The 22,154-nt window shown below is 49.3% G+C and overlaps 1 protein-coding gene across 5 annotated transcripts in view; it reads left to right on the top strand.

Annotated features, from left to right (window-relative positions):
• The window catches only part of SLC39A14 (solute carrier family 39 member 14), a 53,178-nt gene that overhangs the window by 18,579 nt on the left and 12,445 nt on the right, over window positions 1–22,154 (top strand). For 3 of the 5 annotated variants that reach the window (XM_017890000.1, XM_017890004.1, XM_017890003.1), the window contains exons 2-3: window positions 15,597–15,875; window positions 19,272–19,458. In XM_017890000.1, coding sequence (XP_017745489.1) covers window positions 15,612–15,875; window positions 19,272–19,458 — 451 coding nt within the window. In that variant the 5' untranslated portion in view covers window positions 15,597–15,611. Of the gene's footprint in view, window positions 1–1,987; window positions 2,125–15,596; window positions 15,876–19,271; window positions 19,459–20,896; window positions 21,067–22,154 lie in introns of those variants that run through there. The other 2 variants (XM_017890001.1, XM_017890002.1) reach the window with 2 other exon arrangements.

Here is a 22,154-nt window from a genome sequence, read left to right as displayed (position 1 = left end):
AAAAAAAAAAAAAATGAAGAAGAAGAAGAAGACACCTGTAGGCTCCTGCCCTTGACTTCTGGACTGGAAATAATGCATCTGCATTGAAGTCCTTATCTTAGCCGCTGTGTCATGTCTGGGCACGGGGCTGAGGATGTGTCTCTCTGTTTATGTGTGCGTTTGCATGGTGAGTGTGTGCATGTACACATTTAAGCAGCAGGTGCTTATTAAGGTCCTACCAATCCTGCAGGACTCTTAGGAAACAACCTAAAATATAAGGCCTGTCCTTCTAGAACCGTATGACCTCGAAACTAAGCAGGAGGTGAGAATGTTTCCTGGATGGGGATGGAACTGGTGCTGGGGGATGGGACTGGTGCTGGAGGATTGGGGTGGATCTGAGGTGGTGCTCTGTCCTGCAGTATGCCTTGTTTTCTTCGTCCAGGCCCTTCACACCTCGTGGAGAGAGTGCATGGGGCGCGTGCAAACCACTGACATGAATGGGACTTCCTAGTCCTGTGGCAGGAAGGGGTGTGGAGATAGAAACATGCAGGGATGGAGGGGTAGAACATTTCAGATGCAGCCTAGGGCCCAGGCAAGAGAGCAGTGGCAGGTGAGGGTGACAGTGGGCAGGACCCCAGTTGGAGAGACCCCTGACTCCCAGGCAAAAGGGCTATAGTACATTGCTGGAGGGAGGGGAGTATTGGGAGGCTGTGCTTTGGGTGGGGAGGGGCAGTGATGAAGTAGGGGCAGGAGGTTCTGGAGAGGGGGTTGGACTGTGTGGCCAGGAGGGAACAGCAGGGGCTGGAGTGTTTCTTTCTCTTCAGGAGCCTGGAATCTAAGGGAGATGCTCTGGGTTCGTGGTGAGCCCCACAGGGAGAAAGCAGAGGATGTGGGAAGGCCTTAACTTCAGTAATGGGTTGGTGGCTGCCAGTGACCTTGAGCCAGAAGAATGTGTTGTGTGGGAGGTTTGGACAGCCCGAGGGAAAATGGAGGAATTATGATTCACTCGTCTACCTTTCTCACCCAATTTGGAAATATGGGCTTTTCCTTTCTTTCTTTCAGTAACCCTCTTTCTCATGAGAATAGGGCTTTTTTATTAATCTGTTGGTAAGTATTTATAGATACTGAGAAATCAAAAGTCCAAGATGCAGCCCCTGCCTTTCCTGCTGGCGCCCTGGTCGTGCCGTCTTGAGCAGTGACGACGCAGGGGCTGGGCGGGAAAGGGCCAGCGCTGAGCAGCAGCTCTTCTTACCTGCTTTGGTTAAGAGATCTGGAGATGGAATGAAAAAGCTCTGGCTCTGCCTCTGAGACTGGTGGCCCTCCGACTTCAGTGTGCATCATGATCACCTGAGCACTTCGTCAAACCCAAGTTGCTGGTCCAACCCCAGAGTGATTTAGTGGGTTGTGGCGGGAGTGCTAAGAGTTTGCACTTCCAGCAAGTTCCCAGGTGTTAGTGATGCTGCTGTTCCAGCAACCACACTTTGAGAACCCCTTTCCTGCAGAAATTACCACACACGACTCTGCATCTCAGCTGCAGACTGGCATGGGCGGGATCTTTGAGGAGGAGTTGGGCTTGAGTGGGCTTGAGGGCTAGGAGGTTGTCAGGGGGAGGTGGTGGTACAGGAGGCCCCGAGGGAGGTGGGGTAGGCTGGGGGCAGGTGGTCTTGGCTGCAGGCCCAGCAGTCGGGTCGCCACTGGAGCTTGGCTTCTGGGGACACTTGCTGTCCATCCAAGCATACCTCGCTACTGCTGCACAGGTGCTTGTCATGGGCCAGCGGATAGATGTGAGCAGAACACAAAGGCTAAAGGTCTGCCAAGGGCCCACCTCCCCTCCCCGGCGTGGTGAGGTGAGGGGCTCAGGGGGACTTCACCCATTTTGAGAGGTAGGGCGTACACAGGCTTCTTGTGAGAGGCCCTTGGAGGCACGTTTTGCCCAGTGTATTGCTGCCAGAGAGTTGGAGTTAGCATTTGTTAGTATTTATTTTACTACTTTGCTTTCTTTTTACAGTCCAGAGGTCTTTTGGTTTTTACACCTGTAATGCCGTGAATTCACAGGGAAGAGGTTCCAGCAGCTCAGGCCTGTACCCTTGGTCTTCACAGTGTCCTCCTCCAGGTGGGGCAGGCTGGCCCTTCAGTTGAACCCAGGTACTTTTCTCTCGGGCTTCCTTGTGTTTCTGGTCATTTTCCTGCACGCGTTCCAGGAAGCAGTCTTGGCTCTTAGAGCGCTCACTGTGCTCAATACGCACATTCATTCTCTTGGCCAGAATCTTGCCCTTGTTTGTTTACGGCAATGCCGACAGCACGGTAGGGAACACTGCAGATGCCTCCGGTTTTGCCATGGTAACATTTGTGGGTTCCTTTTTTGAACAGTACCCATTCCCTTGAGGTCTAATGTCTACAGTATCACCTTGTAGATTCCCATGTATGTGGTGAACGGAACAACTCCATGTTTCCTTCCTTTTTCACACTAGTATACTTTTTTTTTTTTATCTGGTCCTGACACCTGACCTCAGATAATCTGGGTTAAAGTTGGTCTCTGGGCCCAGGAGGATAGAATGTCTTTGGAAAATGGTTCTGAGCTCCCTGGTTTTTTTTTTTTTTCTGAGATAGAGTCTTGCTCTGTTGCCCAGGGTGGAGTGCAGTGGTGCGATCTCGGCTCACTGCAATTTCCGCCTCCTGGGTTCAAGCAATTCTCTGCTTCAGCCTCCCGAGTAGCTGGGATTAAAGGTACCTGCCACCATGCCCTGCTAATTTTTGTATTTTTAGTAGAGACGGGGTTTCACCATTTTGGCCAGGGTAGTCTTGAACTCCTGACCTCGTGATCCGTCTGCCTCGACCTCCCAAAGTGCTGGGATTACAGGTGTGAGCCACCACGCCCGGCAAGAGCTCCCTATTCTTTATCAGGCTGCAGGGGCGACGCAGGCAGATTTCAGTTAGGAGGGAGGCAAAGCTTCTCTGCCTCTAGCCCATTATGTGCCCAGCACTGTCCCAGGCACTGTGCTGCATGTAGGGAGGAGAGGAGGACATAGAAGAAACAGGAGGGAAGGATAACGTTTCAGGAAGTTATCTTCAAGGAATACAAATCTAGCTGGGGAGGCTCCCTGGGAGACAAGGTAATGAGGAGTCCATAAGAGCCAGAGAAAAGTGCTGGAAAAGTGATCCAAGACGACTTCTTCGATAGGGAGGTAATTGAACAGAAGCAGAATTCAGGACTAAGTAAAGGGGTTGTCCTAAGAACCCAGAAGATAGGGAACTAGGAAGGTGCTGGCCTCAGTGCTGTGCCAAGCAGCCTTTAAGCTCTGTCTTGATCAGAGTGCCTCTGTGAGCTCGGTGCTTTCACAGTTTAATTGTGCCAGACACACTTGGGAAGTTCCTGGCAGGCCCCAAAGTTGAACCCAGGGCGTGTGGCACGTCGTGTCGTCCAGTGATTTGGCCACTAGATCATACTTTCTATTGATTTATCTGATCCTGAATAACAAGCCGGGAAGTTCTGCTTCATGGGGGTGACATAAGTGATGGATGTGAGTACCGCGTTTCCTAAGCCACATGCCTGGCCCCATGGTCTGACAAACGGGAGTGAACTTGGACGACAGGGAGAATTTTGCAACTGTCTGGGAAGTGTTGGGTGAATGATGAGAAGTGAGGTGACTCTGACCCTGACCTTGGGTGGGGAAAACACCGGCTGGCCACTGTGGGCTCTTCCCAGGTCCCTGCCCATCTGACTCAGTTGCTTTGGGAAGTCCCCTTTGCTCCAGCTCCAGCTGGGCTGCAGCAAGCCTGGCAAATGTGCTCCCTCCCTCCCTCCCTCCTCCTGGCTCCAGCGCCTGGGCCTGGCTGTCATTACACTCACTCCGTGCTCAGTGTGGGGCTAAATAAGCCATTCCCTATTTGTCTGTGCCGGCTGCCTGGGGCCCTGACCACCCGTCTCTGCCTCATAACCTCCTCCCACAGGCGCTGGCACACACAATGGGGGCTCAGTAAATATTAGTTGGTGAACAGCAGGCTCAAGGTTCTAATTTTGTTCCCTGCTTCTGGGTCACCAGAGTTTTTATTATTATTTTTCTTAGTTTTCCCATCCTGCCCCTCCCAGCAGCGCGAGGTTTCACAAGGAGAGTGAGTGGGCTCTGCTGGCTGCCCTCCTGCACAGTCTGGAAGTTTCCCACCCTGGGTGGGCTTCGACTGTGCCAAGGCTTGAGGCGAAGGTCCTGGGAGCAGGAGCTGGAAGAGGAGAATGCATCCTTTTAGGGCAGGGCCAAGCCAGGGTTGGTTTTTCAACTGTGAGATTTGCTGTTTGCTTGAGTGAAGGTGTCAGCCTAGGTCAGCTTGTCTGAGGGGAGAGTGGCTTCTCACATGATGTTCCTTGGGTGAGTGGAGAGGGCCATGGGCTGGATGGTTTTTCTCAAAGCTCTTTCTACCCCAGAGAAGCCTGTAGGGCAGTATTCACTTGATGGCCAAGCTGGCAGATGATTGGTTTTCTGATTTCGTAAACTGGGACTTACACAGATGACTGTATCATTGTTAGTTTGACCATGAATATCCAGAGTGTATTTTTTTTTTTTTTTTTTTTGAGACGGAGTCTCGCTCTGTCGCCCAGGCTGGAGTGCAGTGGCCGGATCTCAGCTCACTGCAAGCTCCGCCTCCTGGGTTTACGCCATTCTCCTGCCTCAGCCTCCCGAGTAGCTGGGACTACAAGCGCCTGCCACCTCGCCCGGCTAGTTTTTTGTATTTTTTAGTAGAGACGGGGTTTCACCGTGTTAGCCAGGATGGTCTCAATCTCCTGACCTCATGATCCGCCCGTCTCGGCCTCCCAAAGTGCTGGTATTACAGGCTTGAGCCACCGCGCCCGGCCTCCAGAGTGTATTAATCAAGCATTTGTAAAACATTTGGCAGTTTCTGTAGCCAAATGTGTTTTTTTAAATTGATTTATGTTATTTTGAGACAAGATCTTTTCTTTTTCCCAGGCTAGAGTGCAGTGGCACAGTAGCTCATTGCAGCCTTAAACTCCTGGGCTCAAGCAGACCTCCCACCTCAGGCCTCCTTAGTAGCTGGGATTACAGGCATGCATCACCACACCTGGCTAATTTTTGCATTTTTTGTAGAGACAGGGTTTCACCATGTTGCCTAGGCAGGTCTTGAACTCTTGAGCTCAAGCAGTCCACCTGCCTTGGCCTCCTATAGTGCTGGGGTTACAGATGTGGGCCACCACCCCCAGCCCTGTAATGATTTTTTATTATTTCTTACCTGAAGGGTTTTTGTTTGTTTGTTTGTTTTTTGAGACAGAGTCTCGCTCTGTCGCCAGGCTGAAGTGTAGTGGCGCGATCTTGGCTCACTGCAACCTCCGTCTCCCGGGTTCAAGCGATTCTCCTGCCTCAGCCTCCCGAGCAGCTGGGACTACAGGCATACACCACTGTGCCCAGCTAATTTTTGTATTTTTAGTAGAAACGGGGTTTCATCATGTTGGTCAGGATTGTCTCTATCTCTTGACCTTGTAATCCACCCGCCTCAGCCTCCCAAAGTGCTGGGATTACAGGCGTGAACCACTGCGCCCAGCCCTGTAATGATATTTTATTATTTCTTATCGGAAGGGTATTAATGCTCACCATCAGTCCTGTTACCATGCTTTCTGCATTCCTGAGCTCTCCGTATTTCCGTTTCTGTATTAATTACATGCATTTCATTGTTAAGTCATATTTCCCCCCAGGAAGGGGACTATATTTTCTGAGTTCTTTTATGCCCAAGAATTTCTGCCTATTGTCTTTACCTAATTGTGCGATGTGTTGGCTGGGGATAATATTCTTGGCTTATAGTTTCTTTTGCTCTGAATTGTGGAGACTTTCTGGCATTCTTGCATTCTCTTCTGACACTGAATGGTGCTATGGGGAAGAAGAAGGCAGTTGGATTTTTTCCTGTTTAAAAGACGTTTTAGTATGTTTCTCAATTTTCTTTTTTTTCTTTCTTTCTTTTTTTTTTTTTTTTGAGACAGTTTTGCTCTGTCGCCAGCCTGGAGTCAGTGGTGCGATCTTGGCTCACTGCAACCTTTGCCTCCCGGGTTCAAGTGATTCCCCTGCCTCAGCCTCCTGAGTAGCTGGAACTACAGGTGTACGCCAGCCACCACACCCGGCTAGTGTTTTTTTTTTTTTTTTTAATAGAGATGGGTTTCACCATGTTGGCCAGGGTGGTCTCCATCTCCTGACCATGTTATCTACTTCCCTCGGCCTCCCAAAATGTGGGGATTACAGGCGTGAACCACTGTGCCCGGCCTCAATTTTTATAGTAACCCCTTCTGGGGGGAAAAAGAGTTTCTTCCAGATGCCTAAAAAACACTGTAATGTTTCAGTATTGAACATTGGCGGAATACAGTGCGTTATTTCAGTCTTCAGATTCTGTTTTTCCTTTAATTTCAGGAAAATCTTGTTTTGTTGTTGTTGTTGTTGTTGTTTTGAGATGGAGTCTCTGTGTCGCCCAGGCTGGGGTGCAGTGGCACAATCTCTGCTCACTGCAACCTTCGCCTCCCGGGTTCAAGCAGTTCTCTGCCTCAGCCTCCCAAGTAGCTGGGACTACAGATGTGAGCCACCACACCTGACTAATTTTTATATTTTTAGTGGAGTTGGGATTTCACCATATTGTCCAGGCTGGTCTGGAACTCCTGACCTCAAGTGAGCCACTGCGCCCAACCAGGAAAATCTTGTGTTTTATCTTAGAACACATCTTCCATTTCATTCTTGGGTTCCCCTCTCTGGGAACACGAGTTATCCTTTCTTTAGTCTCTTTGTCTTCTGTTTTTGCTTTAATTTGTCTTGTCCATCTGCATGTACTGTGATTATCTCAAACTTCCCTTGAGCCATTTATGCCTAGTGTTCCATTTTTTGAACAGCAAGCATATGGGAGTTAATTTATATCCTGCTCAAGGTCATCACCAAGGTCTGATTGCAAAAATTCAAAAAATTGCAACCTCAGGCATAAATGGGTTAAATGACCGGCAGAATTTTGTTCTGTATTTGTCATAATGTATTAGTTCTTCAGTGAGGTTTTATTCCTCTTTTTTAGTAAGCCTGCATCCTCTTCTGGTCTCATATTGGTTATAATCTCATCTTTGGGTTCTTGTCTCGTGGAATTGATGTTCTAATGAGGTTATTCCTTGGTGTGGAGCAGTGGTGAGGAACAGCTTTCTCTGGAGTTGTGGTTTACCTGTCTGTGGCTTGCTTTGCCTGCTGTTTCTTTTCCTCTTCCTCATGTGACTGCAGTTCTGCTCACATGTTCTGTTGGCTCTAAAATAAGAAAGCAACTTTCCTCTCCAGGTTTGTCCCCTCCTCTCAGCTCCAGGAGTGCTAAGGGCTAGGTATTTATGACCTGTTTACTGTAGCCTGAAGGAATGCTAACTGTGTGGTGAGGTGGGTCTGTCCTCTATTCAGGGATGTAGTTCCTGCAGTGTGGCTCAGCTCACTTCCCTGAGAGTGGTATTCTTTTCTGTTAGAAGAGAAGATACACTTGGCCGGGCATGGTGGTTTTACGCCTGTAATCCCAGCACTTTGGGAGGCCGAGACAGGTGGATCACCTGAGGTCAGGAGTTTGAGACCAGCTTAGCTAACATGGTGAAAGCCCGTCTCTACTAAAAATACAGAAATTAACTGGGTGTGGTGGTGCATGCATGTAATTCCAGCTACTCAGGAGGCCGAGGCAGGAGAAATCACTTGAATCTGGGAGGCGGAGGTTGCAGTGAGCCGGGATCGTGCTATTGCACTCCAGCCTGGGCAACAGAGCAAGACTCATCTCAAAAAAAAAAAAAAAAAGAGAGAAGGAATACTAACTGGAATTTGGAATTGGATCATGTCCTCAATTCAGAATGTGGCCTGGGAGCCCTTATTTCCTTCCATGGGAGTCGGCCCATTGTTTTTGGTCCAGGTGCACTGTTTTTTTTTTTTTTTTGCTCTTCCCCAGTGGCTTTTCCTCCTACTCCTCAACTGAAGAGGAAAAAGACTTCCTCTTGCCACACTTGGGGATGTGAGTGAGAATTCTGGATCTGCTCTTGTCATTCATTTGGTTTGTCAGTGTTGGGCCAGGAATAGAACATGAGCCGTGCGTGGTGCCTCCCTCATTTTTTCCTTGTCTCTGGTTTTGAAGTTAATATATATCTGATTAGATCTGTTTTCTTGTTTGGTTGCATTGGTGAATTTTTTTTTTTTCTTTTAAAAGTTTTACTCATTTTGTTAATTATCAGGTGTAGGAAAATTACACTCCCATTTCATGTTTTCATCTTAAGTAGTTAGTGTTGCAATATGCTTTCTTGTATATACTCATTAAACTCTGCAAGTTTATTCTCTTCTTTTCTTTTTTTTTCTTTTTTTGAGACGGAGTCTCGCTCTGTTGCTTTGCCCAGGCTGGAGTACAGTGGCGCAATCTCAGCTCACTGCAAGCTCTGCCCGTGGGGTTCTTGCCATTCTCCTGCCTCAGCCTCCCGTGTAGCTGGGACTACAGGCGTCCGCCACCACCCCTGGCTAATTTTTTTGTATTTTTAGTAGAGACGGGGTTTCACAGTGTTCGCCAGGATGGTCTCGATCTCCTGACCTTGTGATCTGCCTGCCTTGGCCTCCCAAAGTGCTGGGATTATAGGTGTGAGCCACCACGCCCAACCTGTTGTCTTCTTTTCAAACTAAGAATATGGGTTCAGGCCAGGCCGCGGTGGCTCACGCTGTTAATCCCAGGCACTTTGGGACGGGCCGAGACGGCGAGGGATCACGACGGTAGGAGGATCGAGGCCTCCTGGCTAACACGGTGAAACCCGATTCTCTACTAAAAATACAAAAAATTAGCCCCGGGCGTTTTTGGTGGGCGGGCGCACGTAGTCAGCTCTCAGGAGGCTTGGGTAGGAGAATGGCGTGGAACCTTGGGAGGCGAGGAGCTTGCAGTGAGCCGAGATTCGCCACTACATCCAGGCCTTCGGGGCACAGAGCGAGACTCCGTCCCAAAAAAAAAAAAGAATATGGGTTCATTGTAATAATACATCACTTGTAGTCCCTCCGAAAATTGGGCTTCAGATTCACGTCTGTGGGCCTTCCATTGCCAGGCAGCACTTCCCAGGCCACTAGCACCCACAGTCCTCAAGACAAGTAGTCCTTGATTTTTTTTTTTAATTCCTTAAGACCTCCGCCTTCCACCCTGAGGCCTGGCTTTGTCCTTTATCTGCAACTTGTCAGGGTTTTTCCTTATGCCTGGGCTCCAGATGGCTCTTGGCTCACCCCGGGCCATTTGCTATTGTGTGAGTCACGGAGAGCTAGCCTTGAGCCATGGTTATCTGCTAGTGGGTATCTGCTAGCTGGAGATACATTCCTATCAGGCTCAGCGGTCACAGCCCTAGAGTGGCGCAGGGATGGGAGAGTGGAGAAAGCACAGTCTGCTTGAAGGACTGATGCAGAAATGAGCTGTTTTCCTGGGAGAGAACCCCAAGGGAGTGGTGGGAGCTGCCTTTGTAGTTACTGTCTTGTGGACAGTCATAAGCCTGGGTGATGTGCCAGGCAGGACCATGGGTCCCTCAGAGACCCCTTTCTCTGTCCCTGAGGAATATGTGAGAACCAGACGGCTCATTTTACATCCTTTAAGAAGACAGTTTGTGGGGAAGTGTTAGGATGATTCACTGAGGCCAGTCCGTGGTGGAACCAAGAGCTCTGGGGAACATAATTTCTATCAGCCTGGCTTCTACTTGGCTGACCCTCCACTCCCTCACCCACCCCTGCATCCCTGTGGTCTTTCTTTGTGTAGACCATCAGCCTTCTCATAATTTTAAGTGAAGTGCTTCATAAAACCCCAGTTTAGACTGCCTTCAAACCAACTGCCACCCTAGAGCCTGCAGCTGACTCTGACCCTGTGTAAGAGCCCCACTCTGGCGATGTCCTGTGCACCCACACAGCCTGTGCTTGGCGGAGCACAGTGGGCACTAGCGGACAGAGGGCAGACACACAGCTTCTTGGCCTCGGAAATCGTCTGAGTTGGGCACGTTTGTCTCTGGAGCATTTGAGCTTAGTTTTCATGTTTTGTTTCTGCACCCAGAATCTGAGAGCAGGAGTGTTGAGCTCCTTGGCCAGCGGAACACGGGTGCGGGGGGGTTAGTTATCAGGAAAGGGAGGGGACAAGTGGATGCCCGGCTGCTCCGAGGCCTTGTTGGTTTCTGTTGCCTGTTCTCACATCTGTGCCCAGCCTGTAGACCCAACATCACAGAAGTGAATGTTTGCTTCTCTCGAGAGGGGAGGTGGGCTTAGAAAAGAATGCAGCAAGCTGAACATCACAGGTGCGTCCGTGCAGGACAGAAGCGCCGCTTCTAGGCAGAGCTACTTCTGGACCAAGTGAAGGGCGATGGTGGGTGGAATTCCAATTATGGGCCTCCGGATGGTAAGGCAACTTCTGAGCTTCCACGGAGGGTTCCAGAACAGGTGTTTCTTGCTTTCTTCTGTGTCTCCCTCCCACCTCCCCCAGGGTTGGGTCTGGCACCTTAGACACAGAAGGAGGGCACTAAAATAATTTTACTTCTTTGACCCCGAGGCAAGTGCACACTCAGGCAGAGAGATTCCAGCCTCTCTCCAGCAGGAAGAGCTGGCCTGGAGGCGTTCCCAGGCCACAGCACACTTCATTTTGTCTCCTTCCCACTTGTCTTTCTGCCCCTGAAAGGTGTCTATCCTTACTTGAGGGCAGCTGACCCAACACCCTGGGGGGACTGGAGTGGCTCTCCAGGGGCCACATGTGGAATGGAACCTGGCATGGGGCTTCCTCCTGCAGCTGGGGCCACGCACGCGGACCCCTGCCCGGCCTCCCCGTCCCAGCAGCATCAGCCACTGTGTGTGGTTCCCTCTTCTTCCTTTCCTCTCTAGTACTTTTTATAAACCTTTACCTTGCTAAGAATAACTTGTAGTTAAGAAAAAAACAAAACTCCACCAGAGCAGAAAACTCCCCTTTCATGCCTGCCAAAAGGCCGGGGTCACGTGGACTTGAGTGTCACTCGCAGCTCCTAGATCCTCTCCAACCCTTGTGGGTGAGTGCATATCTCAAGCGCTGGCCAGGCAGGAGGGCTCTGCTTGTGAATCTGCACACCACATGGAGACAGGTCTAGACCTGAGCCCGGATGCTGTCTTGTGGGCGTCAATGCCCAGTGCATCACATGTCCTGGAGGAAAGAGCAGCTATGCTGCAGTGTAGAAAAGGTCACCTGGGAGAAGCGAAGGTGCTCTTGTGGGCTCATTCTTCTCATGGTACAACCTGAAGGTGCCTCTTCCCTAGCACTCCAGGCTGTCATAGCCGCCACCTGAGGGGCCGAGGGGCCACTGGGTCTGGGAAAAGTAAATGCTTCATAAATGCTCACCTCTAGGTGAATACCAGCCAGGTAAAGCTGCTGAAATCACCCTGCGTTTCCCACACCTGAAGTCTTTTGGGGTTTGTTTGCTCAGTGGTTTGAAGTTACAGCAAAAAAGTTTGAGAAATGCAGCTGAGGGGGGAACATCTGTTGGTTTATCTTGTTGAAGTGGCCCCAGAGCACGAGCACTGTGACACAGTCTGTCCTCCAAAGGCTACCCGGGGCTATCCCTTCATAGCATTGCAGGGCGTTGTAAGCCAAGATCTGGATGCTTGTTGGGGCTGTTAGACATCAGGAAAGACCTGCACAGAGACATGCAGGACTTTGTGGATCTCCGTGGGTTCCAGGATGTGTATTTTTATGTCCGTGCAGAGGGTACGGTGGTGAAGAAAGCATTGAATTTAACGTCATTCAGACCAGGCTTCAATTTACAAAGCAATTCAACTTCTGGCTTTGCTGCTTGCTTCTGTGGGTCACGTTTCCTAATCTCTGAACCCCAGTGTCCTTGTCTGTTGCATGGTATAAGTTTCCCAGCTTCTGTTAAAGGAACTGGGGAATGCCAAGTGCTTAGCAAGGTCTGCGCTTGGTAAATGCTAGCTGCTGTCCATCATCTCTTTGCCTTTTCTTTTCTAAATGCAGGCAGACCTCCCCCTTGTTTTGACAGCACAACTCATGCCATCGACAGTTCACAGTCTGCTCCGATAGATAACTGCCTTCTTTGTACAACAGGTTTTTAGTCATTTTTGCCTAAGATCCACCCTGCTCGCCAAAATTTAACATTTGTCTCTTGGTGGAGATTTGAGAGTTGTGAATCTCAAAGTAGCACTTTTACAAACCGTCACTGTGGCTGATGCCGAATCCATCCATGTGGACTCAAAGTATATATTCCACTGAAGAGTGATATTTTATGTCCCCAGATTCTGTGCGTGCCCCATACATGGATCCTAAAGCATGTAATGTCCCTGGGAATATCACAGTAGGGGACTTATGTGATGTGTGTGCCCCAGGGCCTGGGGTTAAGATACTTCAGTTGGCCACAGGATATTCCTGACAGTTGCATTAGCAGCCTAATGTTTGGGCTGAGGGAGTCAGAGTTGGGAACCCTGCTGATTATAAGTCTTATAATTATTATAGCTAAATTTTATTGAGTGCTTTCTATGTGGTTCAGGCAAGCTTGGCAAGGGCCTTGCCATAGCTTATGCTGTTAGATCCTCAAAGTAATCTAATGAGGTGGATACCAATTTTATAGATGAAAAAGCTGAGGATAGAGGGAGACCGGGTTGCTTGTCTATAGTTACTTATAAGCAACTATGTAGAAATTCAAGGTAGGTTTGTCTGATACTGAAGGCCATGATAAGCTGCATCACTGCTTTGAGTGATTCTAGAATATTGACTCGAGTTAAATAATTTATCCAAGATCACACTGCTGGTAAGTGGCAGAGCCAGGATTCAGGCAAGCCTGCTCTCAGCCTCTTTGCTGCTCTTCCTCTGTCGTAAGCAAAGCCCCAGGGCGTGTGATGTACTGAGATTAGTGCTTGAGCCCTGGGTGCCTGGGGAAGAAATGGCTGCAGTGATTGGCTGCTTCTTGGTCTGGAGCAAGGAGACTCATTTTCCCCTCTTGATAATTTGTTTAGATCACTAATGAAATTATAACCATACTACGGGAGATGGTTAACAAAAGAAAATCGTCATCAATCTTACTTTAAGCTTTCGTTTGTCTGTTCTTTCTTTCTTTTTCTCTTTCTCTTCTCTTTCTTTTTTTTTTTTTTTTTTTTTTTTTTTTTTTTTTTTTTTGATATGGAGTCTTGCTCTGTCACCCGGGCTAGAGTGCGGTGGCACTATCTCGGCTCACTGCAGCCTCCGCCTCCTGGGTTCAAGCAACTCTCTTGCTTCACCCTCCCGAGTAGCTGGGATTGTGTGTGCCTGGCTGATTTTCATATTTTTACTACAGACGGGATTTCACCATGTTGGCCAGGCTGGTCTCGAACTCCTGAGCTCAAATGATCCACCCGCCTCGGCCTTCTGAAGTGTTGGGATTACAAGCATGAGCCACTGTGCCCGGCCTCATTTGTCTCTGTTCTTTCTCAGTTCTAAACTCTGCCAAATAATTGCTCTGCTTTTTAACTTGTCGTTATGCCATGACTCATTTATAGCTGCATAATATTCCGTGAAACTGATATGATTTACTTGACCCATAACACAACTTTCTGCATATAGCCTTTTTGCTTTTGGATTACGTCTGTTAGAGCAAATTAATTATTTAATTGTTAATTGAGGGATTTATATATTTTTATTATCACATAGCTTTTCAAGAGTCCCATTGTTTATCCAGTCACTGGTATCTTATTCTATTGTTTAGCCTCATTGATATGAAATGTTTTATCTTAAAAAAATCTGGCTGGGCGTGGTGGTTTATGCTTGTAATCCCAGCACTTTGGGAGCCTTGAGGCAGGTGACTCATCTGAGGTCAGCAGTTCGAGACCAGCCTGACCAATATGGTAAAACCCTGTCTCTACTAAAAATACAAAATGAGCCGGGTATGGTGGCCGGCACCTGTAATCCCAGCTACTCGGGAGGCTGAGGCAGGAGAATTGCTTGAACCTGGGAGGCGGAGGTTGCAGTGAGCTGAGTTGGCATCATTGCACTCTGGCCTGGGCAACAAGAGTGAAACTCCATCTCAAAAAAAAACAAAAAAACTATGTTACTATTAATAAGTAGCAAAATGGAAGCAGCCAGGTTTTACATTTATGTTCTCAATACTATAGAGAGGCTGAGTGTTTTGTATGTGTTTACTAATTTATACAGTATAGAAATAAAACTATGTCATGTCATGGTATATATTTTTGCCAGTCTGTAATTGTTCTCTTTTAGTTATGGTGTTTGTTTGTTTATTTATTTATTTTGAGACAGAGTCTCGCTGTGTCACCCAGGCTAGAGTGCAATGGTGCAATCTTGGCTCACTGCAACCTCAGTCTCCCAGGTTCAAGTGATTCTCCTGCCTCAGCCTCCTGGGATTACAGATGTGCACCACCATGCCTGGCTAATTTTTTGTATTTTTAGTAGAGATGGGGTTTCACCATGTTGGCTAAGCTGGTCTTGAACTCCTGACCTTGTGATCCACCCACCTCAGCCTCCCAAAGTGTTGGGATTACAGGTGTGAGCCACAGCGCCCAGCTGATGTTTATTTTTTAATAGCTTTATTTCAGAGGATTTCAAACATATATAAAAGTAGACAGGGCCGGGCACAGTGGCTCACGCCTATAATCCCAGCACTTTGGGAGGCTGAGGTGGGTGGATTACTTGAGCCCAGGAGTTCGAGACCAGTGGACCAACATGGTGAAACCCCATCTCTACTGAAAATACAAAAATTAGCTAGGCGTGATGGCACACGCCTGTAATCCCAGGTCCTCAGAAGGCTGAGGCAGGAGAATTGCCTGAACCTGGGAGGCAGAGGTTGCAGTGAGCGGAGATCGCACCACTGTACTTTAGCCTGGGAAACAGAAAGACCGTCTAAAACAAAAACAAAAAACTAGACAGAGAGTCTGATGAATTCCCATCTACCTGTCTCGTAGTTCCAGTGAATGTCAGCTCATGCCTGATCATGTCTCATCCACACCCCCGTGCTCATACCCCCTCCTTTATTTTGAAGCAGACCCCAGATATAAGGATGTTAAATTCATGGTTATTTCAGTACCTCTAAAAGGACTTCTAAAAAATCGTAACTGGCTGGGCACAGTGGCTCACGCCTGTAATTCCAGCACTTTGGGAGGCCGAAGTGGGTGGATCACCTGAGGTCACGAGTTTGAGACCAGCCTGGTCAACATGATGAAATCCTGTCTCTACTAAAAATACAAAAAAATTAGCCGAGTGTGGTGGTGGACGCCTGTAATCCCAGCTACTCGGGAGGCCTGAGAATCACTTGAACCCAGGAGGCGGAGGCTATAGTGAGCTAAGATTGCGCCACTGCACTGCAGCCTGGGCAATGAGTGAAACTCTGTCTCTAAATAAATAAATAAATAAATAAAATCACCACATTGCTGTTTTTTTTTTTTTTTTTTTAATTTTCAATCTAATCAAACCTGTTTAGTTTGTCCTTTTATTCGTTTTATTCTGTCCCTTCAAAAGAAGGGTTTTTCTCAAAGGCTAATTCAAGAAGGAGCAGAGAGGCAGAGACTGAGGGACAGTCAGCCTCACCATGTTTAGTGTGTGGCAGACGGGCCCGACGCAGTTGCCGGCACACAGGGAGAGGCCTCGGCTTCATCTGCCTTTTTCTCTCACAGGCTTATTCAGTCACCATGAAGCTGCTGCACCCGGCCTACCAGAGCTGCCTCCTGCTGACCCTGCTTGGCTTATGGAGAACCACCCCTGAGGCTCACGCTTCGTCCCCGGGTGCGCCAGCTATCAGCGCTGCCTCCTTCCTGCAGGATCTAATGCGTCGCTATGGTGAGGGTGACAGCCTCACTCTGCAGCAGCTGAAGGCCCTGCTCAACCACCTGGATGTGGGAGTGGGCCGGGGTAATATCACCCAGCACGTGCAGGGACACAGGAACCTCTCCACGGTAAGGCTCCCTTGCAAGCCAGCAGCTCTGCTCAGCCCTGTCTCTGGCCTCTCAGGGTTCCCTGTCTAGTTGGGCCTAGGGCAGCGTGGCAGAGGTAAGATGAGGCAGGCAAGTCTCTGATAGAGTGGACAGGCTGATTCTTTTTCCCCCATTGTCTGAATCAGCAAATTCTGAGTCTTCTGCAGTACCTTCTGACCCCCTGCATAGGTGTTCTGAAGCCCTTAACAGAAGGCAGCCTGAGGCTGGGCATGGTGGCTCACGCCTATAAGCCCAGCACTTTGGAAGGCCAAGGCAGGTGGATTTTTCTGAGGTCAAAGGTTCGAGACCAGCCTGGCCAACATGGTGAAACCCTGTCTCTACTAGAAATACAAGAATTAGCCGGGCATGGGGGCAGGTGCCTGTGATCCCAGCCATGCAGGAGGCTGAGGCAGGAGAATCGCTTGAACCCAGGAGGTAGAGGTTGCAGTGAGCCAAGATCGAGCCATTGCACTCCAGCCTGGGCAACAGAGCGAGACTCTGTCTCAAAACAAAACAAAAGGCAGCCTGGAAGTGCAGTTCTCAGCGCCCCCAGAGTCTTCCCCAGAACCGCACTTGAGTGACTTAGAAATGCTGAGAAAACATGACTCCTAGGACAGTATTTCTCATAGAGTTTACCATTGACAGAGCCCATTACATCCCGGGTGAGCCCGCAGTCCCTCCAGGTGCAGGTGAAATTATCTGCATTTTATAGGAGAGGACACCGAGGGTCCTGCAGTGAGTCCCTGCAGAGACCAGGGCTAGAACGCCAGGTCTTTGGATGCTGTGTTCTTTCTTCCATATCATCTCTGCTAATCAGACTCTGGGGCTATTTGTGGCAGCCAAATATAAGTCAGCCAGCAAAATCTTTATATATCGACTTTGTTCCCTGTGCTGGTGTTGCGAGAAATAGAGAAAAATGAGTCATATTTAGGGAGTTGACTATCATGATGGGGAGTTCAACCAACAGAGGACAAAGTCAGCAGGCGCTGAAATGAAGTGTTGCATTTTGTGGGTTGGACAGTAATTGTAGGATGCAGAAATGAGGGGGAGATGAGTATGCTGCAGTCATCAGGGAAGGCTCATGCATGGGATGTCCTCCAGCTGCCACTTGAAAGATGAGTGTAGTGTGGAGATAAAATGGATGGGGGTGCTGGACGCGCTGGCTCACGCCTGTAATCCCAGCACTTTGGGAGGCCTAGGCAGGCAGATCACTTGAGGTCAGAAGTTCGAGACTAGCCTGGCCAACAGGGCGAAACCCCGTCTCTACTAAAAATGCAAAAATTAGCCGGGTGTGGTGGTGGGTGCCTGTAATCCCAGCTACTCCAGAGGCTGAGGTGAGAGAATCACTTGAACCCAGGAGGTGGAGGCCTCAGTGAGCCAAGATCGCACCACTGTACTCCAGCCTGGGTGACAGAGCGAGACTCCATCTCGAGAAAAAAAAAAAAAAAAAAAAAAAAGGCAGGGCGGGGCAGGGTGGCTTAGCGCGATGGCTCATGCCTGTAACCCCAGCACTTTGGGAGGCTGAGGCAGGTGGATCACGAGGCCAAGAGAGCGGGACCAGCCTGGCCAACATGGTGAAACTCCATCTCTGCTAAAAATACAAAAATTAGCTGAGCTTGGTGGCAGATACCTGTAATCCCAGCTACTCGGGAGGCTGAGGCGGGAGAATCACTTGAACCCGGGAGACAGAGGTTGCAGTGAGCCGCGATTATGCCACTGCACTCCAGCCCGGTGACAGAGCAAGACTCCATCTCAAAAAGAAAAAATTTTAAAAAAGGACAGGGGAACCACGTGGTGTGGATGCAGAACAACCTGAGCACAGCAGACGCCTAAGCCGGAGAGGAGCACACCCCCGTGCCCCCGCGGGGTGATGCAGCTGCATGAGCCTCAGGACCCGCCAGGATAGCAGCAGCATCTCGGGGTGGCAGGAGTTCAGCCCTCAGCCTTAGAGGCCCAGGCACTTATTTTGGCAGCACACCGAGAGGGCTGACTCTCAGAGATATGCCCATGTGAGACCGAACTCAGAAGAGGCCTGGCATGTTGGTGTAGACAGTATAGTTAGAAGTGGAGCTGCAGATTTCACAGGAATGGTTTGTGAGAAGCGCTTACCTGCCACCTCCCAAGGTGACTGTGTGTGGCGGCTGCCGGCCGGCCACGGCCCACTTTGAATCTTCAGGTTTTCCTCCCCTAACCTCTGTGAACATATATGTCTTTCAGGCTGACGGCAGTCCTATGGTTGAGGATGTGTGGGGCTGATCAGGCAGCATCACAGTTTTGGCAGAGCCCCACCCTCAGACATTTCAGCTTCAGAGAAGTAGCTGGAACCTGCATTTTAACATAATAGTGCCCTGGGCTATTGTGATGTGCAGCCAGATTTGGTACGAAGCTTGTATCTTCAGGCACATGCACAGAATGGTGTTTTCTTTCTTTTTTTTTTTTTGGTGAGGGATGGAGTCTCGCTCTGTTGCCCAGGCTGGAGTGCAGTGGTGTGATCTCGGCTCACTGCAACCTCTGCCTCCTGGGTTCAAGTGATTCTCCTGCCTCAGCCTCCTGAGTAGCTAGGATTACAGGCGTGAGCTACCACACCTGGCTAATTTTTGTATTTTTAGTAGCGATGGGGCTTCACCATGTTGGCCTGGCTGGTTTTGAACTCCTGACCTCAAGTGATTTGCCTATCTCAGCCTCCCAAAGTGCTGGGATTACAGGCGAGAGCCACTGCACCCAGCCCCAGAATGGTGTTTTCTAGAAACCATACCACGCTAGTGACAATGTTTTTTTTTTTTTCTTTTTTTTTAGAGGGAGGGTGTTGCTCTGTCACCCAGGCTGGAGTGCAGTGGCATGATCATAGCTCATTCACTGTAGCTCTAACTCCTGGGCTCTAGCAGTCCCCCGCCTCAGCCTCCTTGGTAGTTGAGACCACAGGTATGTGCTGCCACACTTTGCTGATTTTTCAACTTTTTGTAAAGAAGGGGTCTCATGTTGCCCAGGCTGGCCTCCAATTTCTGTCCTCAAGTGATCCTCCTGCCTTGGCCTTCCAAAGTGCTGGGATTACAGTGTTAGCCACCATGCCCGGCCACTTTGGTGACAATGATTGGAATCTTGTCATTCCCAAAGTTTCTCAGGCACTCATTTACCGATAGTTGTACTTATGATGTGTAACTTTCCTGGCTGGCTGAGCCATAAGGATTAGTTACTAGTTTTTTAAGTTTAGGGAACACCTTGCCCTCATCCCTAGACTAGATGAATCTACAAATTCCCTGAAATTTGGACATTTCTGTCTTCTTTTTTTCCTCTGGGAAGGCTGAGTAGGTTGCTGTTTAGCGGGGCAAGGCCTGACCTTTGGGGTCTAAGCGGCTTCCTGCCCTTCCTGTGTTTCAGTGCTTTAGTTCTGGAGACCTCTTCGCTGCCCACAATTTCAGCGAGCAGTCGCGGATTGGGAGCAGCGAGCTCCAGGAGTTCTGCCCCACCATCCTCCAGCAGCTGGATTCCCGGGCTTGCACCTCGGAGAACCAGGAAAACGAGGAGAATGAGCAGACGGAGGAGGGGCGGCCGAGCGCTGTCGAAGGTGAGCCAGGCCGGGAAGGCAGGAGCCCATCTCCCAGCTCGCCCTGGGCTCACGGGCTGAGCTGCTGCTGCTCCTCACTGAATGCCTCACTAGTGATGACCAGGATGAGGTTGTCAGTGTCAGGAGGGGGAGCGATGATTGGATGGATAATTTTTGTATTTGCAAGGATGGCCTAGACTCCTGGGCTGTAGCTGGCGAATGTTCAGAGCATTGGACTTTTGAGCAGCCTATGGATGCCTTTTGGTCCACTTTTGTTTTATGTTGAACCACAGGGGCCCAACCCTTTGGTGTTTTAATCTTTTTTTTTTTTTTTTTTTTTTTTTTTTTTTTTTTGAGGTAGGATGTCGCTCTGTCTCCAAGGCTGGAGTCCAGTGGTGCAATCATAGCTCACTACAGCCTCGACCTTCTGGCCTAAAGCGACCCTCCTGCCTCAGCCTCCTGAGTAGCTGGGACTACAGATGTGCACCGCCATGGCCAGCTAATTTTAAGTTTTTTGTAGAGACGGGGTCTCACTATGTTACCCAGGCTGGTCTCAAACTCCTGGGCTTGAATGATCCTCCTGCCTCGGCCTCCCAAAGTGCTCGGGTCACAGGCATGAGCCACCATACCTGGCTTACTTTGGTTTTATAGTTTTACCTTTAAGACCTCCCGGAGGCTGCTTTCAGCCCTGAATCCTTCTTCCCCTCCCTATCCCGGTATTCCTGATCCAGCCACAGTGGGATTGCCATGAGCTGTGAATGTACACCCTGATAGCCCTAAGCCCCATAGGGCCGGTGTGTGCTGCCTGACTCTTGGCACCTGGAATATATTGTCTGTGTTACTACAAGTCACTGTTTTCTGCTGTCATTATTTACTTATATGGCTTTTTCTTGTTTTTTGTTTGTTTTGAGATGGACTTTCGTTCTTGTTGCCCAGGCTGGAGTGCAGTGGTGCAATCTCAGCTCACTGCAATCTCCGCCTCCTGGGTTCAAGCGATTCTCCTGCCTCAGCCTCCTGAGTAGCTGAGATTTCAGGTATGTGCCACCACGCCCGGCTAATTTTTTTGTATTTAGTAGAGACGGGGTTTCACTACATTAGTCAGGCTGGTCTTGAACTCCTGACCTCAGGTGATCCACCTGCCTCAGCCTCCCAAAGTGCTGGGATTACAGGCATGCGCCACCGTGCCTGGCCTACTTGTATGGTATTTAAGCTTCCATGCTGTTTGCATCTGTCTCTCCATGGAAAAGGTGTTTCTTTTGGATAGCAATTTTGATAGTTGCCGTAGGCTTCTCCACAGCATCTGGCGAGAGATGGACTCAGCGAATGTTTACTGATGGGCTGGTTGGTGGATCTCGGTCTGCCCCCATCACACCTGAATTCAGAACAGGCCCGTCCTAGACAGCAGGAATGTCCTCACCCTCAGTAATAGAGGCCCTCGTCTGTTCTTGTTCCTCCACAGTGTGGGGCTTTGGTTTTCTCAGTGTCTCACTGATTAACCTGGCCTCTCTCCTGGGAGTCCTCGTCCTGCCCTGCACGGAGAAAGCGTTTTTCAGCCGTGTGCTCACTTACTTCATCGCCCTGTCCATTGGAACGCTGCTGTCTAATGCGCTATTCCAGCTCATCCCAGAGGTGCAGTAGAACAGAAACGTGCGCGTCCTCTTTCCCTGGGGTGGTGCAGCTGAGCCAATCAATTCCTCCCCTACCCTGGGCTCCAGGGCACCCAGTGACTGCCACCTGAGAAATGAACCTGTCCCTCGTATCAAAGCCACAAACAACTTCTAACTCTGGATCTCAGGGCCCACGTCTCACTCCTCTGGCCTCTGCAGGTGCTGTCAGATGCAAGGTTCTTCCAATTTTCCCTCCTCCTGGGGACCTGACTGTCTCCTCTCCTTTCCTAAGCCCCATACATAGGGCATCAAAGGAAAGCTGCGGTTATCAGCTGCCATCCATGCCTTTGGTGCTAAGTACTCGCTCTGTTCTAAGGAGAAATCCTGGCAGGACTCAGGTCTGGGCACTAAGAGCTTATCCACCTGGAATGAGATGGAAGGAAAAGAGGTTACCAACTGATATGTAGAATTGGCCTAAAAAGCGAGTGTTCTTTAATTTTGAGCAGGCCATCATTTCCAGCATAGAGAGCCAAACATAGAACAAAGACTAAGACCAAACAAAATTAAAATGACAAGATAAATGGAAGGGGCTCTCCGTCCTTGGTACCTTGCATCTTGACTTTTTCCTGAAAGGACTGACTTCCTGGTACCTTGACTTGACTGTTTTGAAATGTTAATTTTGTTGTTTAATTGTTATCACAGAGGAGCTATAAAAATAAGACCCAAGTTGACAGTCTGCCCACTTTTGTAGCTCAGGCAGGGATGCTGCTGTCGGGGGTGAGGATACACAGATGCGTGGTTGACCCCATTAGGGAGTGGTGGACACTGTCCTTCACAAAGATCCCATGTCAGCCGCTTCCCAGGCTTTCTGAGTCAAAAGACTCACCCAGAAAAGACAGCAGATGGGATGCCATGCCTTGCCGGTTCTTCCTGGTTGAATGTGAACCATCTTAGTGCCATCTCAAAATTCTGCATGGATCTGACAGCACTCTGCAGGGGAGGCCTCAACTTGGGCTATTTTTTCAGCTTCAGCAATGGAATATGTTAATTTTTTAAAGATTTGAAATGAAGTGCCTTGTGACCTACTGGAATGGAAATACAGTTAATTGT

The sequence above is a fragment of the Rhinopithecus bieti genome, unplaced genomic scaffold (genome assembly GCF_001698545.2).
Source record: "Rhinopithecus bieti isolate Rb0 unplaced genomic scaffold, ASM169854v2 scaffold_20129, whole genome shotgun sequence".
In the NCBI taxonomy this organism is placed as follows: domain Eukaryota; kingdom Metazoa; phylum Chordata; class Mammalia; order Primates; family Cercopithecidae; genus Rhinopithecus; species Rhinopithecus bieti.
The sequence above is the reverse complement of the archived record's forward strand: the minus strand, read 5'-3'. Positions and strand labels throughout refer to the sequence as shown.